This window comes from Nymphalis io, chromosome 11 (assembly GCF_905147045.1).
Source record: "Nymphalis io chromosome 11, ilAglIoxx1.1, whole genome shotgun sequence".
In the NCBI taxonomy this organism is placed as follows: domain Eukaryota; kingdom Metazoa; phylum Arthropoda; class Insecta; order Lepidoptera; family Nymphalidae; genus Nymphalis; species Nymphalis io.
The window spans coordinates 634153-656736 of record NC_065898.1 but is presented as its reverse complement, the minus strand read 5'-3'; the positions used below and the strand labels follow the sequence as shown (position 1 = coordinate 656736).

The 22584-nt window shown below is 33.9% G+C and overlaps 3 protein-coding genes across 4 annotated transcripts; 1 reads left to right on the top strand and 2 right to left on the bottom strand.

Moving 5' to 3' along the window:
- Nucleotides 1-1143: 1143 nt before the first annotated feature.
- Nucleotides 1144-8409, bottom strand: LOC126771573 (nucleolar pre-ribosomal-associated protein 1). Its single transcript, XM_050491522.1, has 3 exons — nt 8129-8409; nt 2463-7170; nt 1144-2326 (listed from the first exon to the last, which is right to left on the bottom strand). The coding sequence occupies exons 1-3, from the start codon at nt 8349-8351 to the stop codon at nt 1309-1311; spliced, it is 5949 nt and encodes a 1982-aa protein (XP_050347479.1). The 5' UTR covers nt 8352-8409; the 3' UTR covers nt 1144-1308.
- Nucleotides 8410-9367: 958 nt separating this feature from the next.
- On the bottom strand, nt 9368-20040 carry LOC126771637 (stimulator of interferon genes protein). 2 transcript variants are annotated; one of them, XM_050491634.1, is made up of 8 exons: nt 19895-20040; nt 19741-19811; nt 15959-16009; nt 12912-13150; nt 12370-12642; nt 11967-12135; nt 10238-10351; nt 9368-9943 (listed from the first exon to the last, which is right to left on the bottom strand). In XM_050491634.1, the coding sequence occupies exons 2-8, from the start codon at nt 19808-19810 to the stop codon at nt 9846-9848; spliced, it is 1014 nt and encodes a 337-aa protein (XP_050347591.1). In that variant the 5' UTR covers nt 19811; nt 19895-20040; the 3' UTR covers nt 9368-9845. The 2 variants fall into 2 exon arrangements, with proteins under 2 accessions (XP_050347591.1, XP_050347592.1); XM_050491635.1 differs by having other exon boundaries at nt 12382-12642.
- Nucleotides 20041-20837: 797 nt separating this feature from the next.
- LOC126771666 (uncharacterized) lies at nt 20838-22298 on the top strand. The gene is made up of 2 exons (XM_050491674.1): nt 20838-21113; nt 21536-22298. The coding sequence occupies exons 1-2, from the start codon at nt 21020-21022 to the stop codon at nt 22219-22221; spliced, it is 780 nt and encodes a 259-aa protein (XP_050347631.1). The 5' UTR covers nt 20838-21019; the 3' UTR covers nt 22222-22298.
- Nucleotides 22299-22584: the final 286 nt, after the last annotated feature.

The following is a 22584-nucleotide window of genomic DNA, read 5'->3' as shown; positions in this document are numbered from 1 at the left end:
TAAAATATGCATATTTATTACTTATTGTGTGAAAATCAAAAGACAACAACTAACTGTACCGTTAATGTTAATTAACATATAAATATGCTTAAAAATTTAAGATAGCTGGATCGTTGTATTAGTAGAATAGGGCAAAAATTCGTTGACATTTAGCATCAACTTTTATGTTTCGATTCCGATAATCTGTTAATTATGTTTCTAAAATTGGCCTCCAGTTACTCGAAATTGCAAAAGATATATCAAGGTCGAGATATTTTTGGTTAGCATCATTGCAGTATAGAAATATTATATTACAATTATAATATTGGGAGCAATTAGAAATGGTTATTTTTTTATTATTATTTATTTCTCAACGTAAACCCCGTTGAAAAAAATATTTTACATAATCGCTCCGTATTTAAGCAATTTAAATATAAAACCTTTATACAATTAAATACTTGATACTACAATTGTGCTCTGCTCCATTCCTTTGTGTAGCCCCCTTTGCATCAAATAAGCGCCTCGATTGCCTCTGGTTCTACTTTTTTGGCCATTTTGATGTTGTAATCTCGTTGGATGAAGCTGTCTCCTTACAAGCCTTCAAATGTAAGCAGAAAGGTGGGAAGCGTGGTGAGGAGAGAACAGAGCAGTGTTTTGGCAGTTGTCAAATTATATTGATATTGTGATCTTAATGAAAGTGACTGTTACATAACAAGTGTTGCTTAGGAAGGTGATTAGTTTACATTGTCGTCTTCTTCTTTTGAATGTCAATTTTTTTATGGTATAGGTAGGGACGAGCAAATTGAATAGCTGATGGTAAGTACTCACCACCGCCCATAGACATAAGCGATGTACCCACTCCTTACATTGCGATACACCACAACCTTGGAAACTAAGATGTTATGTATCTTGTGCCTGTAGTTACACAATACAATATGAGTGGGTGGTATCTACCGATATGGGCTTGCACAAAGCCCTACCACTTAGTAATTATGTCGGAATGAGGAAATTATTTAACTAAAAAACATCCGCTACACAACGGTTGTCAAAAGGACCATAATTGATTATAAAGTATCAATAGTACTATATATATATATATATATATATATATAAGTTTAATAAAACGTACAATTAATAAGTAAATATTTATATTTCTGACTTAGTCTTAAACCATAAACATTTTCAGCCTAACTTGTAAACGTTATTTATCCGGTGAATGCCGTCTCTTCTTCATTTGAGTGTCAAATCGATAATGACAGAAAGAGAGACATCAGTGTTTAAATAAAGAGCCGCTAAGCAACGTCTATAAGTGAGACCGTATAATATTACCTAAGCGACATAAGTGTGTACGAGCTGCAAGAGTTCTCTTATTAGATTAGATTCAGGTGTAATCAAGTTTGTAAGATTCTTACTACCTAACAAGGTATCATTATTCAAAACTACCGCTTGGTTTATTAACTTTACATTCTCAGAACTTTTACAACGTTCGCTACATTTCATCACAACATTAGCTATTTGCTTTTTCGTTATAAACTTGATCGACCTTTTCGTAATTGAGTTGTATAGTTTGATATAAGAAACTACATCGTCGTATTCTAACAAATCAGTGTGAGGTAGCATATCGTATAAAATACTTAAAATCTCGTATTCCACGTCGCTTTTAATTTTAAAATCATATATATTCTCAACACTGCTATTAACACCAAACTTTGCACAATATTTAACAAAAAGATTCATACCTAAACTATAAATCATATTCCCGATCAGAGCGAACATCTCTTTCACAATAGTTTTATCCTCTTTTCTAATATTACGAACCACATAATGCAGCCACGACATGAACCCGTAACCCTCGACCAAAATTTCGAAAGCCCTAGGTATCGAAACAATAGAATTCAGCGCGGCTAAAATTTTCACCTTCGTTTTCCTGTCTGCCATAACTGTGTTATAGAAATCCATTATCATTTTAAGACACATCGTTTTAAACACTACGTTGACATCTATCATAGATTTTGTCCCGTCTCTTATAACATCAAGAATCCAATTTCTTCTCTCCATCGCTTCTACATTACTATCATGAAAGAGGCTAAGAAAATCTGGAACTACAGTGAGATCAACAAATTGTTTTGCGATTAAGAAATTGTTAACTGGTTTGTAAAGAGGTTCGGATGGTGAGGTGACAACTAAGAGAGCCTTAGCTAAGTATAAAGCACCTATCGCAGGTAGTTTTGGATTTTTAATATCCTTCAATTCTCCCTCGGTTGCTGCATCTTTGATCGCGGTAGATAAACTTTGACGCAATGTTGTAATAAAATCCACGAGTAGAAGTTTGTCGTTTTTGTGTCGCCTGAAACGGATAAAATTAAATGGTTAAAATATTACTTATAATAATATACTTTTGTGTATAGACACTTCGTCATTAAAAGATATAACAGGTAGGCCGATTTTTTTAGTGAAGTAAATAAAACAAATGAGAAACTCACGTTTCAGTTTCTAGCAGCAAACAGAACCTGTGAAGAACGTGATAAGCCGCCGCGCGCATCAGGGGGCATTGTGAACTAAATCCCATCACAGGTACAGACAGAAGACCTGTTCTTAACAGCTTAAAACATGAAGCGACAGATCCTGGAGCCAAGAGATGACTTAGAAGAGGAAACAAGAATGAAGGATCATATATCATTTCATTGTTTTCTTCGTGTGATATTGAAACGACGTCGGTTTGTGCTTCAGCTAAAAGTTTGTTATAGTCATCTTTTAACAGTAAATTCTTGACAGCCTCTTCCGTATCTTTAGCATTTGATTTAGACTTAACATCACGTAAAGCTCCGTCTAGATAGCCCTTTATTAAGCTGTTTGAGTTTCGGTAAGGTAGCTCGTAATTATATTCCAATTTTTGGTTAACAGGGAAGAGTCTTACCGTCTTTTCAATTGTATCTTTATCCAGTAAATTTATAACTTGGTTGGGTGTTGGATGACTCCATAATGTTGACGTTCTGTTTTTTCTGACAGCATAATGGTTTGCTGCTGAATCTCCCCAAAGATATGGCTTATATTCATTAACAGGCAAATCATTACTTTCGTAAAACTTTAGTATAGTTAAAATCAATCTGTCACACGGATTCCGTGTGGCGTGGTATGCGCTCAAATATACAGGTATTTGTGGAGTTTTCATAACTGACTTATTTGTAGATATAAGTACGTACAAAAATTCTAAGAGACGCGACTTTATGTCCGGACTATGATAACTTAACATGACATTTAAAAATTCCGAATGTGACGTCACCATGTCGAAAAGTGTCACTATATCTTCATGGTCAATTGGATAAAACAATTTCACAAGGGATGATAGTAACGATAGAAGTTTCGGTCCGGTTATGTTCTCTTGCACGGCTGTTCTTATTTTAAGAGAATCTTTAAGCACTGCTTTACAGAAATTTTGCCAAATTCCACTCTCTGTCAACTTTTTGAAATCTTCTTTCTGGTCCACTTGGAAATTTTCATTTGTTTTACATATTTGTATCACATGACCTACACTCGACACTAAATCATTTAAAACATATGTATCTTTATTATCTTTTATCGCTAATGTGGTCGTATTTAATATGGATAAAAAGTAATTAATCAAATATTCCTTTTTGTATCCATCTTTCGAGAGGCATAATTTTAAAAACACGGTCTGCATTAAGTGGACATGACTTAGTTCAACTACTTCAAACTTTTGGATTTTAGAAAATAATTTCTGGCAATCATTTAAATCCATACATTCAACTAGCAGTTTTCTTATAAACTTCCACGAATTTAAATATACTTGACCAGCTTTATGTGGTTTCTCTAAGAACTTGTTTATATTTGATTTATATTCATTATAAATCATAGTAAGAATCTCTTTGTTCTCTGATAGATACTGATTATGATCTATTATGGCATTACCTAATGGTAAAGTTATTTCCCTTTGGCTGAGTATTTCGGTTCTATTAATTTCTTCTTTAAAAATGTCACAAAATTTGTTGTTAAATTTCAGAATCGTATAACCCAATAACGACGTCGTTTTTCTAATTGAATTTGCGTAAAAGAACTTCTTAAAATGTTCATCATTTACACTTTGAGCTTGATGTGGTTTATTTTCGAAATATTTAACTAAAGACTCTTCCAAACAAGTTAAATTTGGTATAATCTCTTTTATGGCCAACAATTTTCCATATAAATCCATACATTTCGTCAAAACATCATTCGATAATTCTAAAGAAATTGAATTGGAATATTTATTTATCAATACACACAGCAATTCAAGTAGTAGACTTGGTTCTTTGTCTTCCTTAAAGCAAACTTCTGTATCAGCAGAAAATATACTCTCAAAAACTTTTAAATCATCATCTTTAGACAAGCCCACGGTTTCTAGAACTCTTATAGTTAGGCCACTGTTAACCGTTTTCCTTTTCTTAATTTTAATGAAACATTTTACAATTTCATTATAGGTTTTTTGTTGATATGACTTCAAAATAAAATGTTTTCTATTGAGATAATTTATTAGATCATTATTCTTTTCTATTATATTGACTAATAGTTCAGTAGCCAAAATACTTGATGAGTTCTTGTTTAAGTCTATTGGTTGGAATATTTTGAGAAAGTGTGCATTCTTGAACATATTCAAAATAATGCTCCTACAAACATTCAACATGAGGTGTCGTTTTCCTAGTGAAATAATAATTTCGAAATAATTCAAGATCTTCTTTTGCTGTTCTGATGTAAAGTTATCCATATGTGTCAATCTAACCACACAAAACATAAGGTATTTAGCCCATATGTATAAATCTGAACTATTAATCTGTTTTGTGACGTCTATTTTATAGGTAACACCCATTATAGTCAAATCAATTTCATCTGCTGATTCTATTAACGAACGAAATATATTCGTCAAAGGTATATCTTCGTTTCCAATTATCGATTTTGATATATTTATTAATGTAACATCACTGCTTTTCGTTTCAGGAAAACAAACCGGTCTAAACGTCCATTCAGCTATGTAAGTTCTGATATCTAACTTAGAGTCGCTCATTAGAACTTCTGTAAGCTCAGGTGAATAGTTACTGTGTAACAAATTAACTATGTACAGACATATAAACGATTTTAATTGGTTTTTAGTATCTTTGTTGTTTTGTATATATTGTATGCATCCTACAATGAACGCTGAAGGCATTTTATTCTCTAAGAAAAAACTGTCCTCGATCATTTTACCGTGCATTAAATCATTAAATAATTTATCTAAATTCGTCATGCTATTTTCGTCTGAGATTTCAAAGTTAACCATTTGATTTTTTATATATTCAGATAATTCATTCCTATTTTTTAGTACATATTCAATTATATCTCCTATCAATGATATAGGATTTACTTTGCTGTTTTTTAGTGTGTAAAGAATTAAATGTATCTCATCTTCATCGGCTTCGAATATTTCAGTATTTTTAAAGAACATGTATAAGGTATCTTTAGCTTCCATCCATGTGTCATCTTCATCATTCGTAAAAACATCCAACATTATTAAAAATAAATCTTTAAACATTGAATTTTGAAGTGTTAACACCGAGCTGTCTAATGTGAGCCATAGAGAAACTATTTTAAATTTCAAAAGTGATATATGACCAGTTGAAAGAGTAGTTGAAATTTGTAAAATCTTTTTCATATTAATAGTGCCTTCAATAGTCTCAATGGAGGCTGGGTACAGATGATTATAAAGCAACAGCAGTTCTATTAAAGATAGCAATGAATCTGCTTTATTTTGTGATGGTAGTTTGTAATCTTGTGTTGTTTCTACACTTACTTTGTCATCAATAATATCGTTAATCAACGAAACTATTACATTTGGTGCTGGCATGTGTTTAGGTAGAAAATTTTCTAGTTTGTTTTTTAATTCTATAATCTTAACATTTGAGTCATCCAATTCGAGAATTTGTATGTACCTTTTTAATGTTTGCAACATTTTTACAAGTACTTTAATGCAGTAAAACGAAATAGTCTGATCCTTTCCTATGCCTGTGTTTATTAATTTCAATAATGGTACAGGCATTGTCACGAACCTCACAAAATTTGCAGTCTGATGAGGGTTGAGATTGTTTAATCTCGTCATCATTTCTTCAGGTTTCAGTTTTTCCAGAAGTTTTAAAATGAAGTCTGTAGTTTTCTCCCAAAGAGGTGAATGCTGTGGCTGGAAACTGGGCTCTATAACATTAATCAATGCTCTATGAAGATCAGGACACTTGTAAACAATCTGAAGTAGAGCCTCACATTGAAACTCATTTTCCCAAGGTCTTTTTAATGATTGCAAAGCCTTGTACAGATTTTGATTTTTATTAGCATCACTGGTGCCCAATGTTGGATCAATGAAATAAATTCCGAGCTTGTGGGATGTAAACAATGTCAGTATAATATCAGACAATAACCTCATTATCTCATTTCGTGACTCATCTTTGTGTTCATTACTCGATTCTGGAGGACCTTTCCATGTAAACATTCTGAACAAATTATGTAAAACTTGATGACTGAATGTTTTTAATTTTAATGTTTTGGAAATGAAAGTATTGTCAATAACATTCTTTTTTAATATATTTAGGAACATCAGTACAGCATCTGCCTCATCTTGAACCAATCCGGGAATAACAAGTGACAGTAATCCTTGTTTTTCAAGCAATGCTTTTATTAAAGGTAAATGACCATCAACAAGAAATGATGTCATAAAATGTACAAATGCCGTTCTGACATTGTCTTTCTCTTTATAATTTGGCTTCTCAACTACATGTTGTAAATTTTTAGGCGTCAAAGGAACTTGATTAAGAACTTCTACACCTAATTCAGAGTTTAATGTCACCATGGATGTTAGTAAATTTAAGACAATTTTTCTATGACGTGGACCTGAATTTTCACTTATCATAATTTCAATAGTTGGAATAAATGTATTCAAAAAGTACCGACAGGCTTCCTCTGTAATGGCTATCATATGCGGAAGTGTAGATTGCACTTTGAGAATGATCAAGTGAAAGAGATGAAAAGCTGGTGTTGCCAGAGTTAAATTCTTTTTATTGTCTTGTGTAATCTGTCTTAATATCTCATGCGAGTTTCCTCCAGACTTTAGATAATTCATCATATAATCTACTTCACAGTCCGGATTGAGACAGACTTGAAGGAACTGTGTCAGGGCTGAAATAAATAAAAAAATCAAATTACAACTAGCAGCACTGGTGGTAGAGCTTTGTGCAAGCTCGTCTGGGTAGGTACCACCCACTCATCAGATATTCTACCGCAAAACAGCAGTACTTGTTATTGTTGTGTTCCAGTTTGAAGGGTGAGTGAGCCAGTGTAATTACAGGCACAAGGGACATAAAATCATAGTTCCCAAGGTTGGTGGCGCATTGGCTGTATAAGCGATGGTTGACATTTCTTACAATGCCAATGTCTAAGGGCGTTTGGTGATCACTTCCCATCAGGTGGCCCATATGCTCGTCCGCCTTCCTATTCTATAAAAAAAAAAAAAAAGTTTGATCTAAGATGTTACGTTAATATATAACAGTCAACGGACTGTTATGTATTAGTGTATTTGGCATAATGATGCCAGAGTATCTACAAAAAAACACCATTACATGGTATTGACAATTAGCAGTACAAACAGTGGCAACTGAATATTTAGTAATAGCAATGTAGAAATTAATAACATGATTTTTAAGAGGAATTGAAAAATATGATCACAGCAATAGTATAATCATAGCATTAATTTCTGAGTATTAACATGCTTTGTATTATGACTAGCAAAATATAACAGTTTTTTTTAAATGTCTATTAGTATATTTCAAGCCATAATCACATAAAGGTAGTTTAAACAATTTCTCAATATAAAATATTAAAATTTTGTATTGAAGTATCTTAAAATTAAAAATTGTTACTTTTTTCATTATTAAAAAGATATTTGTATACCATGACCATATAAATATATAAACAATATATAACATATCCTAAAAATTAAAAGTTCTAATAAATAGCAAACATACTTTCAATTATATTGTAATTTATAATAAACCTAAACAATTAAAGTTTACAGCTGGTATTTATTTATTTTATTTATTCATTTGGAGTAAAGCTCTGTCAATTTAATGTAACTCACCCATCGTTTGTCCTTGTTTTCCTGCTAGTTCTTTTCTGAAATGTTTAACATCAAACACTAGAGATTTCACCGATTTTGTTACAATTTCAGAACCCTCTTCATTTTGAGGTTGTTCTGTATCGACATCCATATTATCATTTTTTTCTGAATGACTATCCTCTGAATGACTTTTATTCTTCTTCGTCACTTCGCTGGATTCGTTATCGAACTTTCTTTTACCCATTTTTATTTTCAATTATTAAATCACTTCCATAAAACTATATAATGTAAGTGTGCTGTCACACGTGCATTTGTTTTGACAAATGACAACTGACGACTTGACGTTTATAGATCATGAAGTTACAATATTATTGCCATTTTATTTCTAATACTGCTTTTACACATTCTCACACATTCTAGAGTTATGACGAATCACAAGCACGCTCGTCCAAATGGGCGTTTGTCATTCAACTCGTCGCTCGTGTCACTAGTCAAAAGGAATTAAGTGACGAGGCTAATTAGCGATTACACATTCGCTTTATTTTATATGTATATGAGATGTTATATGATAATTTATATTTACATTATACTATTTAAATAAAAAATATCGCTGCCAAATAAAAAAAAATATGTAGAATGACGATGTCGTAAATTTCAACAAGTTTATACACGCAAATGTGTAACGGCATATATACATATCCGGCTACTGCTTGGCTTGCGTGCCCTTTGCACATTGAATGTGCACCGCCACATTTATATATAAAAGATGATTTAAAGAAAATGATAAATTAAGAAATCTTGTATCAATTTAAATAATGCCTCATACAAATGGCTTTTCAAGTTTTTATTTTTATGCTTGTTGTATGCAAGATTTTTCATTAAGTAATTCGCAGCAGCAATGGCTGCAAGTTGCAATTTGGAGTTCAAAGTAGAGGATGTCAGACAACCGAGCTTATGAAGCTGGCAGCCTCGACCTCGAGACAAATAGAGATCTGTGTGCGCATACGCAACAACTATAATAACTTCTGCGCAATTGCAAAACCTTTGACAAATTTCGGTCAATAGAATATATTTATTATTATACTTTCCGTACATTTATTCTTGACAACCTTATGATTAAGTGTATAACTTACAATAAAATAATAAAACAAAAAAACTGGTATAAAAACGTTTAATTACAAAATTTGTTCCACAATATCACAAATATTGTTATCGTTATTAAAAATATCGAATTCTTTGAATTACAAGAAAAGAATAACATTATAAAAGATGCTGAAATATTTAATATCGATATAAGTGGTAAATATTGGAAAAACTAGGACCTTGTAGCTAATGATTGAAAGTTATAATTCTATCGAATGTCAAAGCAATAATGATAGAAAGAGAGGAATCAATGTTAACCGCTAAGCAACTTTTACAAGTAAGGCCGTATATTATCACTATGTCATAATCAATATTTTGTCAAAAATTCTTTTAATAAGACATCTGTGGTGGTGATCATATTGTATACAATCTCTTAATTAGACAGAATGAAAAATATTGCTATCTCTATTATCTTCAAACAAGAGAAAAGGATAGCAATATATTTAGCACCAAAACATTTTAAACTCTAAGCTTATATACTACGTCAAAGTTTAAAAAAATGCGACACTGAACAGACTTTTATTAAACGTTTATAAAAATTAAAAAATACTTATTTACGTTAAGTAAATAAAAAAATATTAGTGATTAATTAGATTCACCTAGGTTCAGTTGTGATAATATTTTCAAAATCAGGTTCCAACTCCCTTATCTTCTCAAGTAGGATGTCCGCTAGATTCAGATTTGGATCTTTGTCTGAAAATAAAATGTAATGGACATGAATAAAATAAAAAAAATTAGGCCAATTGTTATGTTTCTTGTGCCTGGCACACACACTTTCCACCATGCGGCCTTGTTTTAAGCCCTATCACCAATCCAACGTCGCACAAACCAACTTGTTAAATTGTACAGTCAACAAAATAATATTCAACCTTAGACACTTATTAATCGTCAGCAACAGACTCATTAGCCCACGATGGCGACGATATTTATAAAAAACATAACTTTACAAACAAGTCCCCTACGTATAAAATTAACTTAAAATATTACCATCGTAATATATTAATTCACATTTGTCGCGACAGTCCGAGCTCTTGCTAATGATCGAACGAAGCATCGCGCAGAAGTCGGAAACTATTTCTTGAGTGTCAATATTTAACAGTTCTAAAATATAAAAAAAATAAAACATAAGTACATAATGTAAAAAGTGTAAAAAGTAATATAGAGTTAAGAGATTTCTTTATCCCGTCGATTTCTTTATCAGCGTCGTTAAAAAAGAAGACAACAACAAAAGTGTGTGCATTATTTCAGCTCAATATCGGTTGACTTGATCTAATAAAAAATTGTGAGATTATTAGTTTTAATATATATATTAATTATAGGGAATAAGCGGGTATGTGTGTGTGTGCGCGCTCATGTGTGCGTGCGCGTGGGTGTGTGCGAGTGTGCATGTGCGCATGTGTACCGGGGTAGAGCGCGCGTCGCTCGAGCACGCGGTGCAGCGGCGTGTGTGCGAGTGTGCGTGTGCGCGTGTGTACCGGGGTAGAGCGCGCGTCGCTCGAGCACGCGGTGCAGCGGCGTGTGTGCGAGTGTGCGTGTGCGCGTGTGTACCGGGGTAGAGCGCGCGTCGCTCGAGCACGCGGTGCAGCGGCGTGTGTGCGAGTGTGCGTGTGCGCGTGTGTACCGGGGTAGAGCGCGCGTCGCTCGAGCACGGGGTGCAGCGGTGTGTGTGCGAGTGTGCGTGTGCGCGTGTGTACCGGGGTAGAGCGCGCGTCGCTCGAGCACGCGGTGCAGCGGTGTGTGTGCGAGTGTGCGTGTGCGCGTGTGTACCGGGGTAGAGCGCGCGTCGCTCGAGCACGCGGTGCAGCGGCGTGTGTGCGAGTGTGCGTGTGCGCGTGTGTACCGGGGTAGAGCGCGCGTCGCTCGAGCACGCGGTGCAGCGGTGTGTGTGCGAGTGTGCGTGTGCGCGTGTGTACCGGGGTAGAGCGCGCGTCGCTCGAGCACGCGGTGCAGCGGTGTGTGTGCGAGTGTGCGTGTGCGCGTGTGTGCCGGGGTGGAGCGCGCGTCGCTCGAGCACGCGGTGCAGCGGTGTGTGTGCGAGTGTGCGTGTGCGCGTGTGTACCGGGGTAGAGCGCGCGTCGCTCGAGCACGCGGTGCAGCGGCGTGTGTGCGAGTGTGCGTGTGCGCGTGTGTACCGGGGTAGAGCACGCGTCGCTCGAGCACGCGGTGCAGCGGCGTGTGTGCGAGTGTGCGTGTGCGCGTGTGTACCGGGGTAGAGCGCGCGTCGCTCGAGCACGCGGTGCAGCGGCGTGTGTGCGAGTGTGCGTGTGCGCGTGTGTACCGGGGTAGAGCGCGCGTCGCTCGAGCACGCGGTGCAGCGGTGTGTGTGCGAGTGTGCGTGTGCGCGTGTGTACCGGGGTAGAGCGCGCGTCGCTCGAGCACGCGGTGCAGCGGTGTGTGTGCGAGTGTGCGTGTGCGCGTGTGTACCGGGGTAGAGCGCGCGTCGCTCGAGCACGCGGTGCAGCGGCGTGTGTGCGAGTGTGCGTGTGCGCGTGTGTACCGGGGTAGAGCGCGCGTCGCTCGAGCACGCGGTGCAGCGGCGTGTGTGCGAGTGTGCGTGTGCGCGTGTGTACCGGGGTAGAGCGCGCGTCGCTCGAGCACGCGGTGCAGCGGTGTGTGTGCGAGTGTGCGTGTGCGCGTGTGTACCGGGGTAGAGCGCGCGTCGCTCGAGCACGCGGTGCAGCGGTGTGTGTGCGAGTGTGCGTGTGCGCGTGTGTACCGGGGTAGAGCGCGCGTCGCTCGAGCACGCGGTGCAGCGTGTGCAGCGGGGTGGCGCACTCGGCCGCGAGGTACACGGGCGGCAGTCCGGGCCGGTAGATCTTGTACGCGGAGTTGCGGTACGTGCGGTTCTTAACGCCCGCGACATCCTTCTCCACGTCTTCCAGCGACTTGAAACAATGGCGTTTCATTAATTTGACTAATGAATCCAATGTTTATTTAAATATTGTATGCAATTTGGACTATCCCGACTGTCGATAGAATAGTAATAAATATAAAGTATGCTTCAACGTTTGATGAAATGATGAATTCAATTTATACTTAAAATATGCAAAAATCTACAAATTTCGTAGTACATAGCTGTAGGTAAAGCCTAGATTACTGATACTAATATCAAAACTAACCTGCTCACTAACCTGGCAAGCCTCTAAATACGGAAGTTGCTTGTTTTTTTTATTAAACTGTTTAAGATCCGGCGGACAGTAGAGCGACTTGGTGATGATTATGAAGAGTTTCTTCACCGGAAATATAACACCTTGCTTCGCTTCGTATATGTTGATGTTCTCTTCGAAGCCCACGAACTTTGCCCCATCGCTGGGAATTATGTGCACGAGGTACCCTTCAAAGAAACTGCACGCCATTCCTGTGCCATAGTTTATAGACGAAGATATTTGCTCCTGGTGTTGTCGAAAAAGTTATGACATTCATATAATAACTAAATAAATAAAATTAAAATATAATATTTTTAAATGAGTCACTGTTTGCCTGGCAACCACGAAACGACTGAGCCAATTTTGAGCAAGTTCTCATCAACAGGTAAATATTTCATGAATAAAACCCAAAGGTTTTCCTTTATTATTCATCATTATTAGTAAAAATTAAAATAACAGCAAAAAAATCAAAATGTCTACAGACAAAAAATATATAACATTTTTCTTATACTTACAATTTCAGGGTACTTTGCTATGAGATATCCAATGAAAAACAATAGAAAGCCTTCGTCGAAAATCCGTTGTTTCGAATAAACTAAGATACTTATGGATGCTGCGAATATTATCAGGAATATTTTACTCTGGTTAAGGATTTTATTGGTATCTAATTTACTCCTCGTTTGGAAATGATTGTAACCAATAACACTCAATTCGTGTATTCCTTTTATGATCAAGTTATAGACAACATAGCGGGCTGAAAATGAAGACTTTATAAATTACGACTTTCTAACACACAAAATTAAATCTATTCTATTATAAAGAAGAAAAGTTTGTTTGAATGCATAAATCTTTTTATGTTATATACGCCATTTGTTATATAAAAAATATAGATTATATATTCCAACCTCAGGCAAAGTTGTTATCGGAACTTTGGAAGTGAATTTAAAGTGAAACGTTATTCCATTTAACTGCCTATAGTTAAGTGGACTTGTGTTGTATTATACGTAACTTAAGATACAGTAACAGTAACAGTAACAGCCTGTTAATGTCCCACTGCTGGGCTAAGGCCTCCTCTCCCTTTTTGAGGAGAAGGTTTAGAGCTTATTCCACCACGCTGCTCTAATGCGGGTTGGTAGAATACACATGTGACATAATTTCAATGAAATTAGACACATGCACGTTTCCTCACGATGTTTTCCTTCACCGTCAAGCACGAGATGAATTATAATCACAAATTAAGCACATGAAAATTCAGTGGTGCTTGCCCGGGTTTGAACCCACGATCATCGGTTAAGATTCACGCGTTCTAACCACTGGGCCATCTCGGCTTTACTTTATCTTACTTAAGATAAGTAAGATAAAATAAGTAAAACCGATTTCGGCCACGGCGGCCAATCTCGAGAAAGATTAGCCAACTGCGCAGGACATATTATAATGCACATATTATCATCCCGAGTGTAACTGGGGCCGAATTCTACTAATTTATAACGATTACGATACGTCCCCGATTCAATTCCGATCCGACTTTGAATCATCTGTATTTATTCGAATCGGAACCGAACCGATAATATGTTAACATATACCGTTATGCCAAAATCAAACTTAATTGTTAACTTTTATGGCAATAGTCGATAATTCAATTAAAGAATGGGAAAACGGTAAAACATCAGCGATAACGTTTCGATTCGATTGCGATAAAGTGACATTTGTGTCTATAAATTCATTCATTGATTTAGTCCAGTCGTTTTTTTTTTTTCATAGAATAGGAGGGCGAACGAGCATATGGGCCACCTGATGGTAAGTGGTCACCAACGCCCATAGACATTGGCATTGTAAGAAATGTTAACCATCGCTTACATCACCAATGCGCCACCAACCTTGGGAACTAAGATGTTATGTCTCTTGTGCCTCTAATTACACTGGCTCACTCACCCTTTAAACCGGAGTACTGCTCTTTTGCCGTAGAATATCTGATGAGTGGGTGGTACCTATCCAGAAGAGCTTGCACAAAGCTCTACCACCAGTAAAAATGCGTGCTTTTTAATGTTTAATTACATATACAATATACCTATTCGACATCCATTGAATTCTATGTTTAACATAATTTCGGAATTGAATTATGTATTGCTTAACTAACAGTTTCATCCACGTTAAAGTTTACTGCTCCATGCCGTGGCTCGAGGCGTGATGTTATATGTAGTCAATAATATTTATTAAACCAGACTGGTTGATTCCTTAGATTAACGCGCCGAAACAAATGATGCAACTCTTCGACTATATATATAGTATCTTTTAGCAATGCAAAAAGATGCAACTCTCTTATATATATATATATATAGTCGAAGAGTTGCATCTTTTTGCATTGCTTATTGCTTTTTTTGGGTGCTATCTATAATCAACAATGCAAGAGTTGCATTGTTGATTATAGATTATATATATATATATATATATATATATATATATATATATATATATATATTTGTATATAAGCAGGTATATAGGTAATAAAGGGTGCTATCTATACAGTTGTAATTATAATACTAATATTATAAATGCGTCTGTCTGTTATGCCTTCACGGCTAAACCACTGAACTGATTTTGATAATATATGAAGCAAGATTGACAACGACAATGGGCATTGGCTACTTCTTTATATCCAACACCTACCACGTGGATGAAAACTAATATAAGCTAAATATAATGAATTAGTTTTAACTGACATATATTTTCTAAAAACAATATTTTAATATGTTTGTTTTCGCTGTTTTATTAAAACAGCGAAAGCAAACATATTAAGTTATAGGCAGAGATAAAGTATGAAAATATATGATAAGTAACTATTTAAAAAAAAAAAATCTGTTTGACTATTAAACTAAATGATGATAATTCTAAATTGGTTTTAAAGAAAGTCGACCTGTCTCCTGTGAGAAAATAAAGTAATATTAAGGATTTTATTAATATAACTAAAATCGATATTTTCAGTCTTTATTTCGTTGAGTAAATTAATAAAATAAAAAAACATATATTTAAAAAACGAATAACTCTCATGTAGATTAAACCTAGCCTTCGTTAAGGATCAATGCGTTAAATTCCATCTTAGATCTGTGCTAGTCGTAAGTCTTTCATAAACACGTTAAAATAAAAAAAAAAAACAATAAAATGAAATGTTCAAAACGGTTAGCTCAGTTGAAATGACTTACCAGTATAGCGCGTAAAATTATCATATATATGGATATAATAATTGCTACGGTCACAGAAAAAAAAGCTTTCCTAATAAAACACGTTCCACACAAACTTTCCAAGAAAATTTTACAATATTTATAATAATTCAACCATTCTACAAAGCAAGCTAACTTATTAGCACAGTACTGTGTTTTGTTGATAACTCATAGACGGCACGAGCACGTAGAAGACATTAAAAATGAAATAATAAAGAAAAATATACACAACACCTCGCTTATTATAAAATCAAACAAAAACAGATAAGAGTTACAACCTCATTTATAATATTACTACAGATATTAAAAAAATATTTAAAAAAAATTTTAAAAAGAAAACTCACCAACAATGACCAGCCATGTGTTTATATTATCAAAATGTACACTTTGTGAACCTAGAATGGAGCAAAAATATGAAATTAATAATTTAATCATTTTAACAACCGCTCGGTACAGAGCCCCGAATGTAATGTGATGATGTTTGCATGTAAACGCATTCGTAAGCTCCGGCCCAACGTACTGAGAAATCTAATCCGTCCTTTATGCCAGGGTGTAAATATTCGACACCGTATTCATTTTACTTCAATCATTTTAACACCGAGCTTCCGACTTCGTATTCGATTCTACAATTAAATTCCGCTGATCATTTTACATTTATCAATAATTAAGTATAGTCGTGTTATTTTTTTTTTAATAAATAAGATTTAGATACTAATCTGTACAGGGAAAAAAAGTATAGGAGATCTTGGAGTTAGTTATTCGTTGATACAGGACATATGGATAAATATAAACAATTATGTTTGTTGTGGGTTCGATTCCCACCCAGGGCAGAAATTTGTGTGTATGAACATGACTGTTTGTCCTGAGTCTGGGTGTAATTATTGATGTATAAGTATGTATTTACAAAAGAAAAGTAGTATATCAGTTGTCTGGTTTCCATAGTATAAGCTCTGCTTAGTTTGGGATCAGATGGCCGTGTATGAATAATGTCCCAGGATATTATTATTTTATATTATTAAAAAGAGTAACTAGTACTACGTTTCTTGCCGGTTCTTCTCGGTAAAACCTACATTCCGGACCGTTTAGTGGTTTAATATAAAAATGAAAATTGTAAAATGACTGAATTGTGAAATGAGTACTTGAATAAAGTGTATTTTGACAATGACTACAAGGTAGGGCTTTGAGCAAACCCATCTCGATAGGTACTCACTGATCACACACACCACCAAAAATAATACCCACTCTACTTCTACCTAGTTTTACTACAAGCACAACGGACGTAACATCTTAGTATGGATATATTGGATGTATTGGATACATCGTCAATGCGCCACCTTAGTGAATATTTGTAACAGCGCCAATATTCATTAGCGACGGTGACCATGCACCATCAAGTGTCGCATTTGCAATTTGCCTATCTATAATAAATAAAATATAAAAAATATTAAGTTTATCATTTATCAAGTATTTTGAATAGGAATATGATATTAAATAATATTCCAAATCACACCTTCCACCTTTTATGTGAAGTGAATTGTTTGTGTTAAACTAATTTATAATTTCAAAAGTAAAACATCCCGGTAATGTTCAACTGACGGTTGATAGCGTCCTGTGTTATTTAAAAAATATATTTGGAACAATTTGTCTACCACGCTACTTTTTAGTCCACGCTAGTTTCTAAGGTCTAGTTACTAATCATAAGACTATATTTGTATCGAGGGTTCGAGTCACGTCGCGAGTCGGATTCAAAAATATTTCCTGTCAATAATAATGACGTTCTGTGGCTTAAATTTATCCGGAAGTGTCCGTTTTTAATTGCCTGGGAGGGCAAGAAAAGAGGTGTTATAAAGATAATGTTTATATCTGTGGCATTTTATCTCCAATACGGATGAAGCAATTTTTATTTAATTTATTATAAACACTCTTAGATTAAATGTTACTGTCAGCCAAACCAAACTAAAACCTACTTGTTGCTACTGAGAAGTACTTTGTTTTATTATTTCTGATAACCATTATGTTAACATTGAGCTTACTCAAATAACTTCCTGTCCCATCGTAAAATGACGTAACGTAATGTAAGAGAAAATGCTAATTTCGTCATTATGGTGTATTCTTCTTTCGAATGTCAAATTGAAAAATGAGATAGAGTTCATCAGTGCGTATCTAAAACAGCCGATAAGCAATTTTTATAAGCAAGGCCAATTCTTTAATGTTAATGTATTATCAGGTATGCTTTTGTTTTCGAAATGATACTAGCATTATTCATCATCTATCTGATATGTGGTGAAATTGTTGTCTAGCTATTAATAAATTCGATGCATAGTTTTATGATCACCAAAGACAGTTTTTTTAATTTTTATTAGTATTTAAATATTTTATTCTATTTTGTTTTGCAATATGTACTTAACTTATATTTGCACAACATTCTTAACAAATCAGCATTCTCAACAGTCTTAATTACCATTGTGTACCTATTTGTAGTTTCTATATTAATTTATTGAGTACCGCTATGTAACATTTGTTTTTTTTCTTTTTAATTCTGATCTATGGTTAAGAGTCATGTGTTCTGTTTGATCATCTTAGCTCTTAACTTGTCATTTGCAAGACGAGTCTTTGGTCTACAAAAAGTAATAACCTCCTATATACCAGTCTTATATGATACATTCCCCCCTAAGCTACATTGTTCAATAGCTTTATATTATTTATATTATGTTAAAGTAACAGCAAGCATCTCACTGTTGAACTAAAACTTCCTTTAAAGTTTGAGTAAACAGATTTTGTTTTATATGTTTTCATCAATTATAAACATAAATTAAGCATATTATAATTCAACTGTGCTACCCGGATTTAAGCCCACAGTTTTCTGTTACAAAGTGTTATTATTGTAATTTGTTTCTTTTTTTCATTAAAAATTATATTTTTTTATGTCTAGAAGGAATTGTATTTATTTTAAGGTAAAAAATTTATAATAATAAAATCCTGGGACATTTTTCACACACGGCCATCTGATCCCAAATTAAGCTTGTACAAATCTTGTGGTATGGAAACCAGACAATCTATATACTACATATACTACTTTTCTTTTGTAAATACATACTTATATAGATACACCCAGACTCAGACAGATATGTTTATGTACACAAATGTCTGTCCTGGGTGAGAATAGAACCCACAACCTTCAGCGTGAAAGGCAAGTATCTACCAATCACGCCAACCGGCTCGTCAAAAAATTAAGTATGCTTATTGTCTAACTTAACTACCCCAAAAAGCTACATATGTGTATGGGTTTTTAAAGTAACAGTAAACAATATTTGTATGTAGCTCAAGTAAATCTCATAATTTAAGTATTGTCAATATATATTATACATTTAGCATATATGAATAGAACTTCATTATTGACACAGTAAAACATTTCCTTGTTTATGACTAGCAATGTTTGCGACCTATTGACTTGCTTATCCTCAATTCTTTTAGTCTATATTCCTTAGTGATTTTAAACTAAGAATAAATATATCTGTGTATCAACTATTTACCTAGCACAGGATATATTTTTATAATACTCTATATATTGATAGGTTTGTAGTTATTGGTAAAATATGTCTTTCTGGGGATAGGACTTTGTGCAGTACATTTAGGTATCTATTTCAATCACAGGAGAAGTAAAGAGAAACAAACAACGTTGACATAGAATTTATATGGTATAAATCTTTAATAATCTACAGTATTCATAATGGTTCATGAAAGAGCCATTCTTTTTTTTTAATTTTGAATGTCAGCAAAATTATTGACCGAATTTTTAAAGTCATTTTAAAGTGGAAATAATAAATAAGTTGAATAGTATTGTGGAATAAAAATATATATTATTGTTAGTATGAATATATAAATCTAAGGTTTGTTTGTCTTTAATGCTTCTTCGATTGGAATGTATAATAGATACCTATAGTATCAGCAGACTTTGTTATCAGCAAACTTTTTTTGTGTTGGTTTGTGTGTATTAGTCGGAGTAATTGCAGGCTTTCATAGTTGACAGGGAATTCGAAATATAAAGAATGGAAATACTATAAGTACTATTAAATATAATTGGCATTGTAATGTATATAAACTGTTAAAAATTCTGATAACGTACCAAAAGATATTCCGCAGGCGAAAAAGATCTCTAATGCATAAATATATAGTTTATCATTCTTTGTACTCATGCTACGAAGGAAAAAAAATATTTTAAATATATTCAACTTATGTGACACAACATACTTTTAAACTAATTTTTAATAAAAACATACTTTGCAAGTTTTAAAGGAATGTTTTAGTTATATTTATAGGTAAACTTTAAATAAAATAAACAAATAAATTTTAGCCATCATAAATTTTCAAACATTGAAACGAATTATTTTGATTTTTGAAATAAATAACCTAAAATATGATAACAATACATAAGATTTGAGTTTTGAACACAGAGTAGGTACATATTATTTATATAACTATAACGTCTTTTAGTTTTGACATATTGGCTGATGGGCGATTACGATTAATGCGTAGACAGAGAAACTAATTTTGTTTCTCTGTCTACGGATTAATTTAAAATATAAGCGAATCGGGTGACGTTTCATTCAATCGAATACATTCGAAACAAAATCAAAAAAGTCTTAATAACTATGAGTGCACGATTACAGTGGAGGCCCGCAATTATTAATTTTATTTAAATATAGCACGTGTCAAAGCTCAAGAGTTCAAGGAACTGAGTTTACAAACATCAATGATACCTCGTATTTAAAACTGTAGTATAACATATAAAAAACCGTATTCAGTAATGCTACCGTCCGAGCTACTCAAGAAATTGTAGCTATATCTGCAGTGGCAGTATTGATTGCAAAATATGTCTTAGCCGATAAAAAAGAAAAATTTCAGGCAAAAATTATGAACAAACTATAAGTCTCTTTTTACGACGACGAGGCTTTAGAAGCGTTATACAACTAATTTTATTTATTTATTTTTTCTTTTCTGGCGTGTATCTACGCTATTTGAGCGTAAAATATTTTGCCAATGTCATGTATTTATTTATGAATTCTTCAATAACATTGACAGTTAAATTTTCATGTCAAATGTCAATACATAGGTAGTTCATTCATTATTATATATACCGCGGTAACTTAAGCTTATGTTAGTGTTAAATTAATAATTTCAATAAAATTTTGATTTAATAATTTATTGCATAGACATATATTATTTTATAATGTTTTTATAATAGTCGCCACAGCTTAAAATTATTACGATGAAGTATGAATATTGACGATAATCATTATATGTATATATTATAAATGATTAAAGATTTTAAAAAGAGATCTTGATGATAAAAACTATCCATTCAATGAAATTTAAGCTTAGTACTAATTATCCTTTACTTAAAAATGGTTGTTTGTAAATTTTTTCAACAAGGAAACTGCCGTTATGGGCAAAGTTGTAGATTTGAACATATTTTTGGCAACAAATATTCCTATCGAGGTGAGTTCAAAATGGGCAAAAATTATTAATTATTCATATAGTTTAGCTAGTAGAAGTGGCTTATACCCTGAATTTTGTTTCTCAATGTGTATATTTTCACACTAAATTCCATTAGTATACAATGATTAACTAATAATATATATATTATGTTATAGGTAGGTGTACAGGCCAATGGGCCTGATGTTAAGTGGTCACCGCCAACAATAGACGTTGTTGTTGTAAGAAATATTAACAATTCCCTTGGGCCTGTAGTTGCACTACCTACTCACCCTTCAAACCAGAACGCAACAATATTAATTATTGCTGTTTCGTAATAGAATATCTGATAATTGTACATACCTTATAATTATTTATTTGTGAAAATTAGTTATATACATATTGTAATGGATTTTTTAAATATTGAAATTAATGTTTATTTTTAGCATCACAATCAAATAATGGAAGAACAAATGGAGAAGTGGTTGACAACAGCATGAGACAAGGAAACGATGCTGCATCATTAATATTCCGAAGTGCTGTACAAAATAATTCAGTTTTTAATAGTGTTCCCAATTATGAACAAAATAGTCAATCAAGGGTATCCGTTTTTAATAGATTGGGGCCCCAACAAAATCCATCAGTCAGTTTTCAGAATAATCAAGCTAAGTCAATATTTGCTCAGGCAAATCAGAGTACCTTTGGGCAACCAGTGCCAACCAGAACAGTTTTTCAAACACAAAATCAAGAGGTGGCTAAATCATTATTTGCTCAAGCGAGTCAAAACATATTTGGTCCTACACAAACCAGGAATACTTTCAATCAGACTACAAATACTGCAGCTAGTGTGTTTGCGGGAGCAGCCCAAGGTTTACACCATAACAATTTATTTAACCAACAATTGAGTTCGCCTTTCAGCAATAATTCTCAAAATATTTTTCAAATATCTAATAAGCCTGCATCAGATGTTTTCGGTGTGATTGGAAATACATATGATCAAAACAACAATGATGAAGGCATTTATAGTAACTTGGAAGATTTATCAAAAAGTGACCTTGAAGCTTTTGAAAGTTTAGATTTTAGTTTAGGTTCTATACCAGAGCTACCCCCTCCCAAGAGTCTCTGTGTATAAATGCTACATTAAAGTTATTTGTAATAAAAGATGGTATAATAGTTTTACAATTTAATTAATAAACTATTTTTATTTAATTTCTTTCAAATGACTACCTCAAAAATTTCTTTATATTTTAATCTGCATTCTACATTTTTGAAAATACTCTGCTATTTAATTCGAAATGTTTGAAATTAATATTAAATGTAAAGGTTTATTTAAATGCAAAAAATATATAGTATACTTATTTTTCAAACAAAAAAGTCTATACTAATCTTTTTATTTGATAGAGGTTCGATGAGAAGCTCAAACAAATATTGTTGAATCATTATTTTTATAGTTTTATAATCTGTATTTGCATGTAGCAGCACTAGCACACAAACC

What these genes read in the sequence shown, in the direction of transcription:
- LOC126771573 (XM_050491522.1), bottom strand. Translation starts at nt 8,351, where the DNA reads ATGGGTAAAAGAAAGTTCGATAACGAATCCAGCGAAGTGACGAAGAAG. An exon ending in AAAACAAGGACAAACGATGG is followed by an intron (nt 7,171 to 8,128) that starts GTGAGTTACATT and finishes TATTTATTTCAG; the next exon opens with CCCTGACACAGTTCCTTCAA. An exon ending in TTGCTGCTAGAAACTGAAAC is followed by an intron (nt 2,327 to 2,462) that starts GTGAGTTTCTCA and finishes TATCCGTTTCAG; the next exon opens with GCGACACAAAAACGACAAAC.
- LOC126771637 (XM_050491634.1), bottom strand. Translation starts at nt 19,810, where the DNA reads ATGAGTACAAAGAATGATAAACTATATATTTATGCATTAGAGATCTTT. An exon ending in TAGCAAAGTACCCTGAAATT is followed by an intron (nt 12,643 to 12,911) that starts GTAAGTATAAGA and finishes CGACAACACCAG; the next exon opens with GAGCAAATATCTTCGTCTAT. An exon ending in CTTGCCAGGTTAGTGAGCAG is followed by an intron (nt 12,136 to 12,369) that starts GTTAGTTTTGAT and finishes CATTGTTTCAAG; the next exon opens with TCGCTGGAAGACGTGGAGAA.
- LOC126771666 (XM_050491674.1), top strand. Translation starts at nt 21,020, where the DNA reads ATGGTTGTTTGTAAATTTTTTCAACAAGGAAACTGCCGTTATGGGCAA. An exon ending in CAACAAATATTCCTATCGAG is followed by an intron (nt 21,114 to 21,535) that starts GTGAGTTCAAAA and finishes GTTTATTTTTAG; the next exon opens with CATCACAATCAAATAATGGA.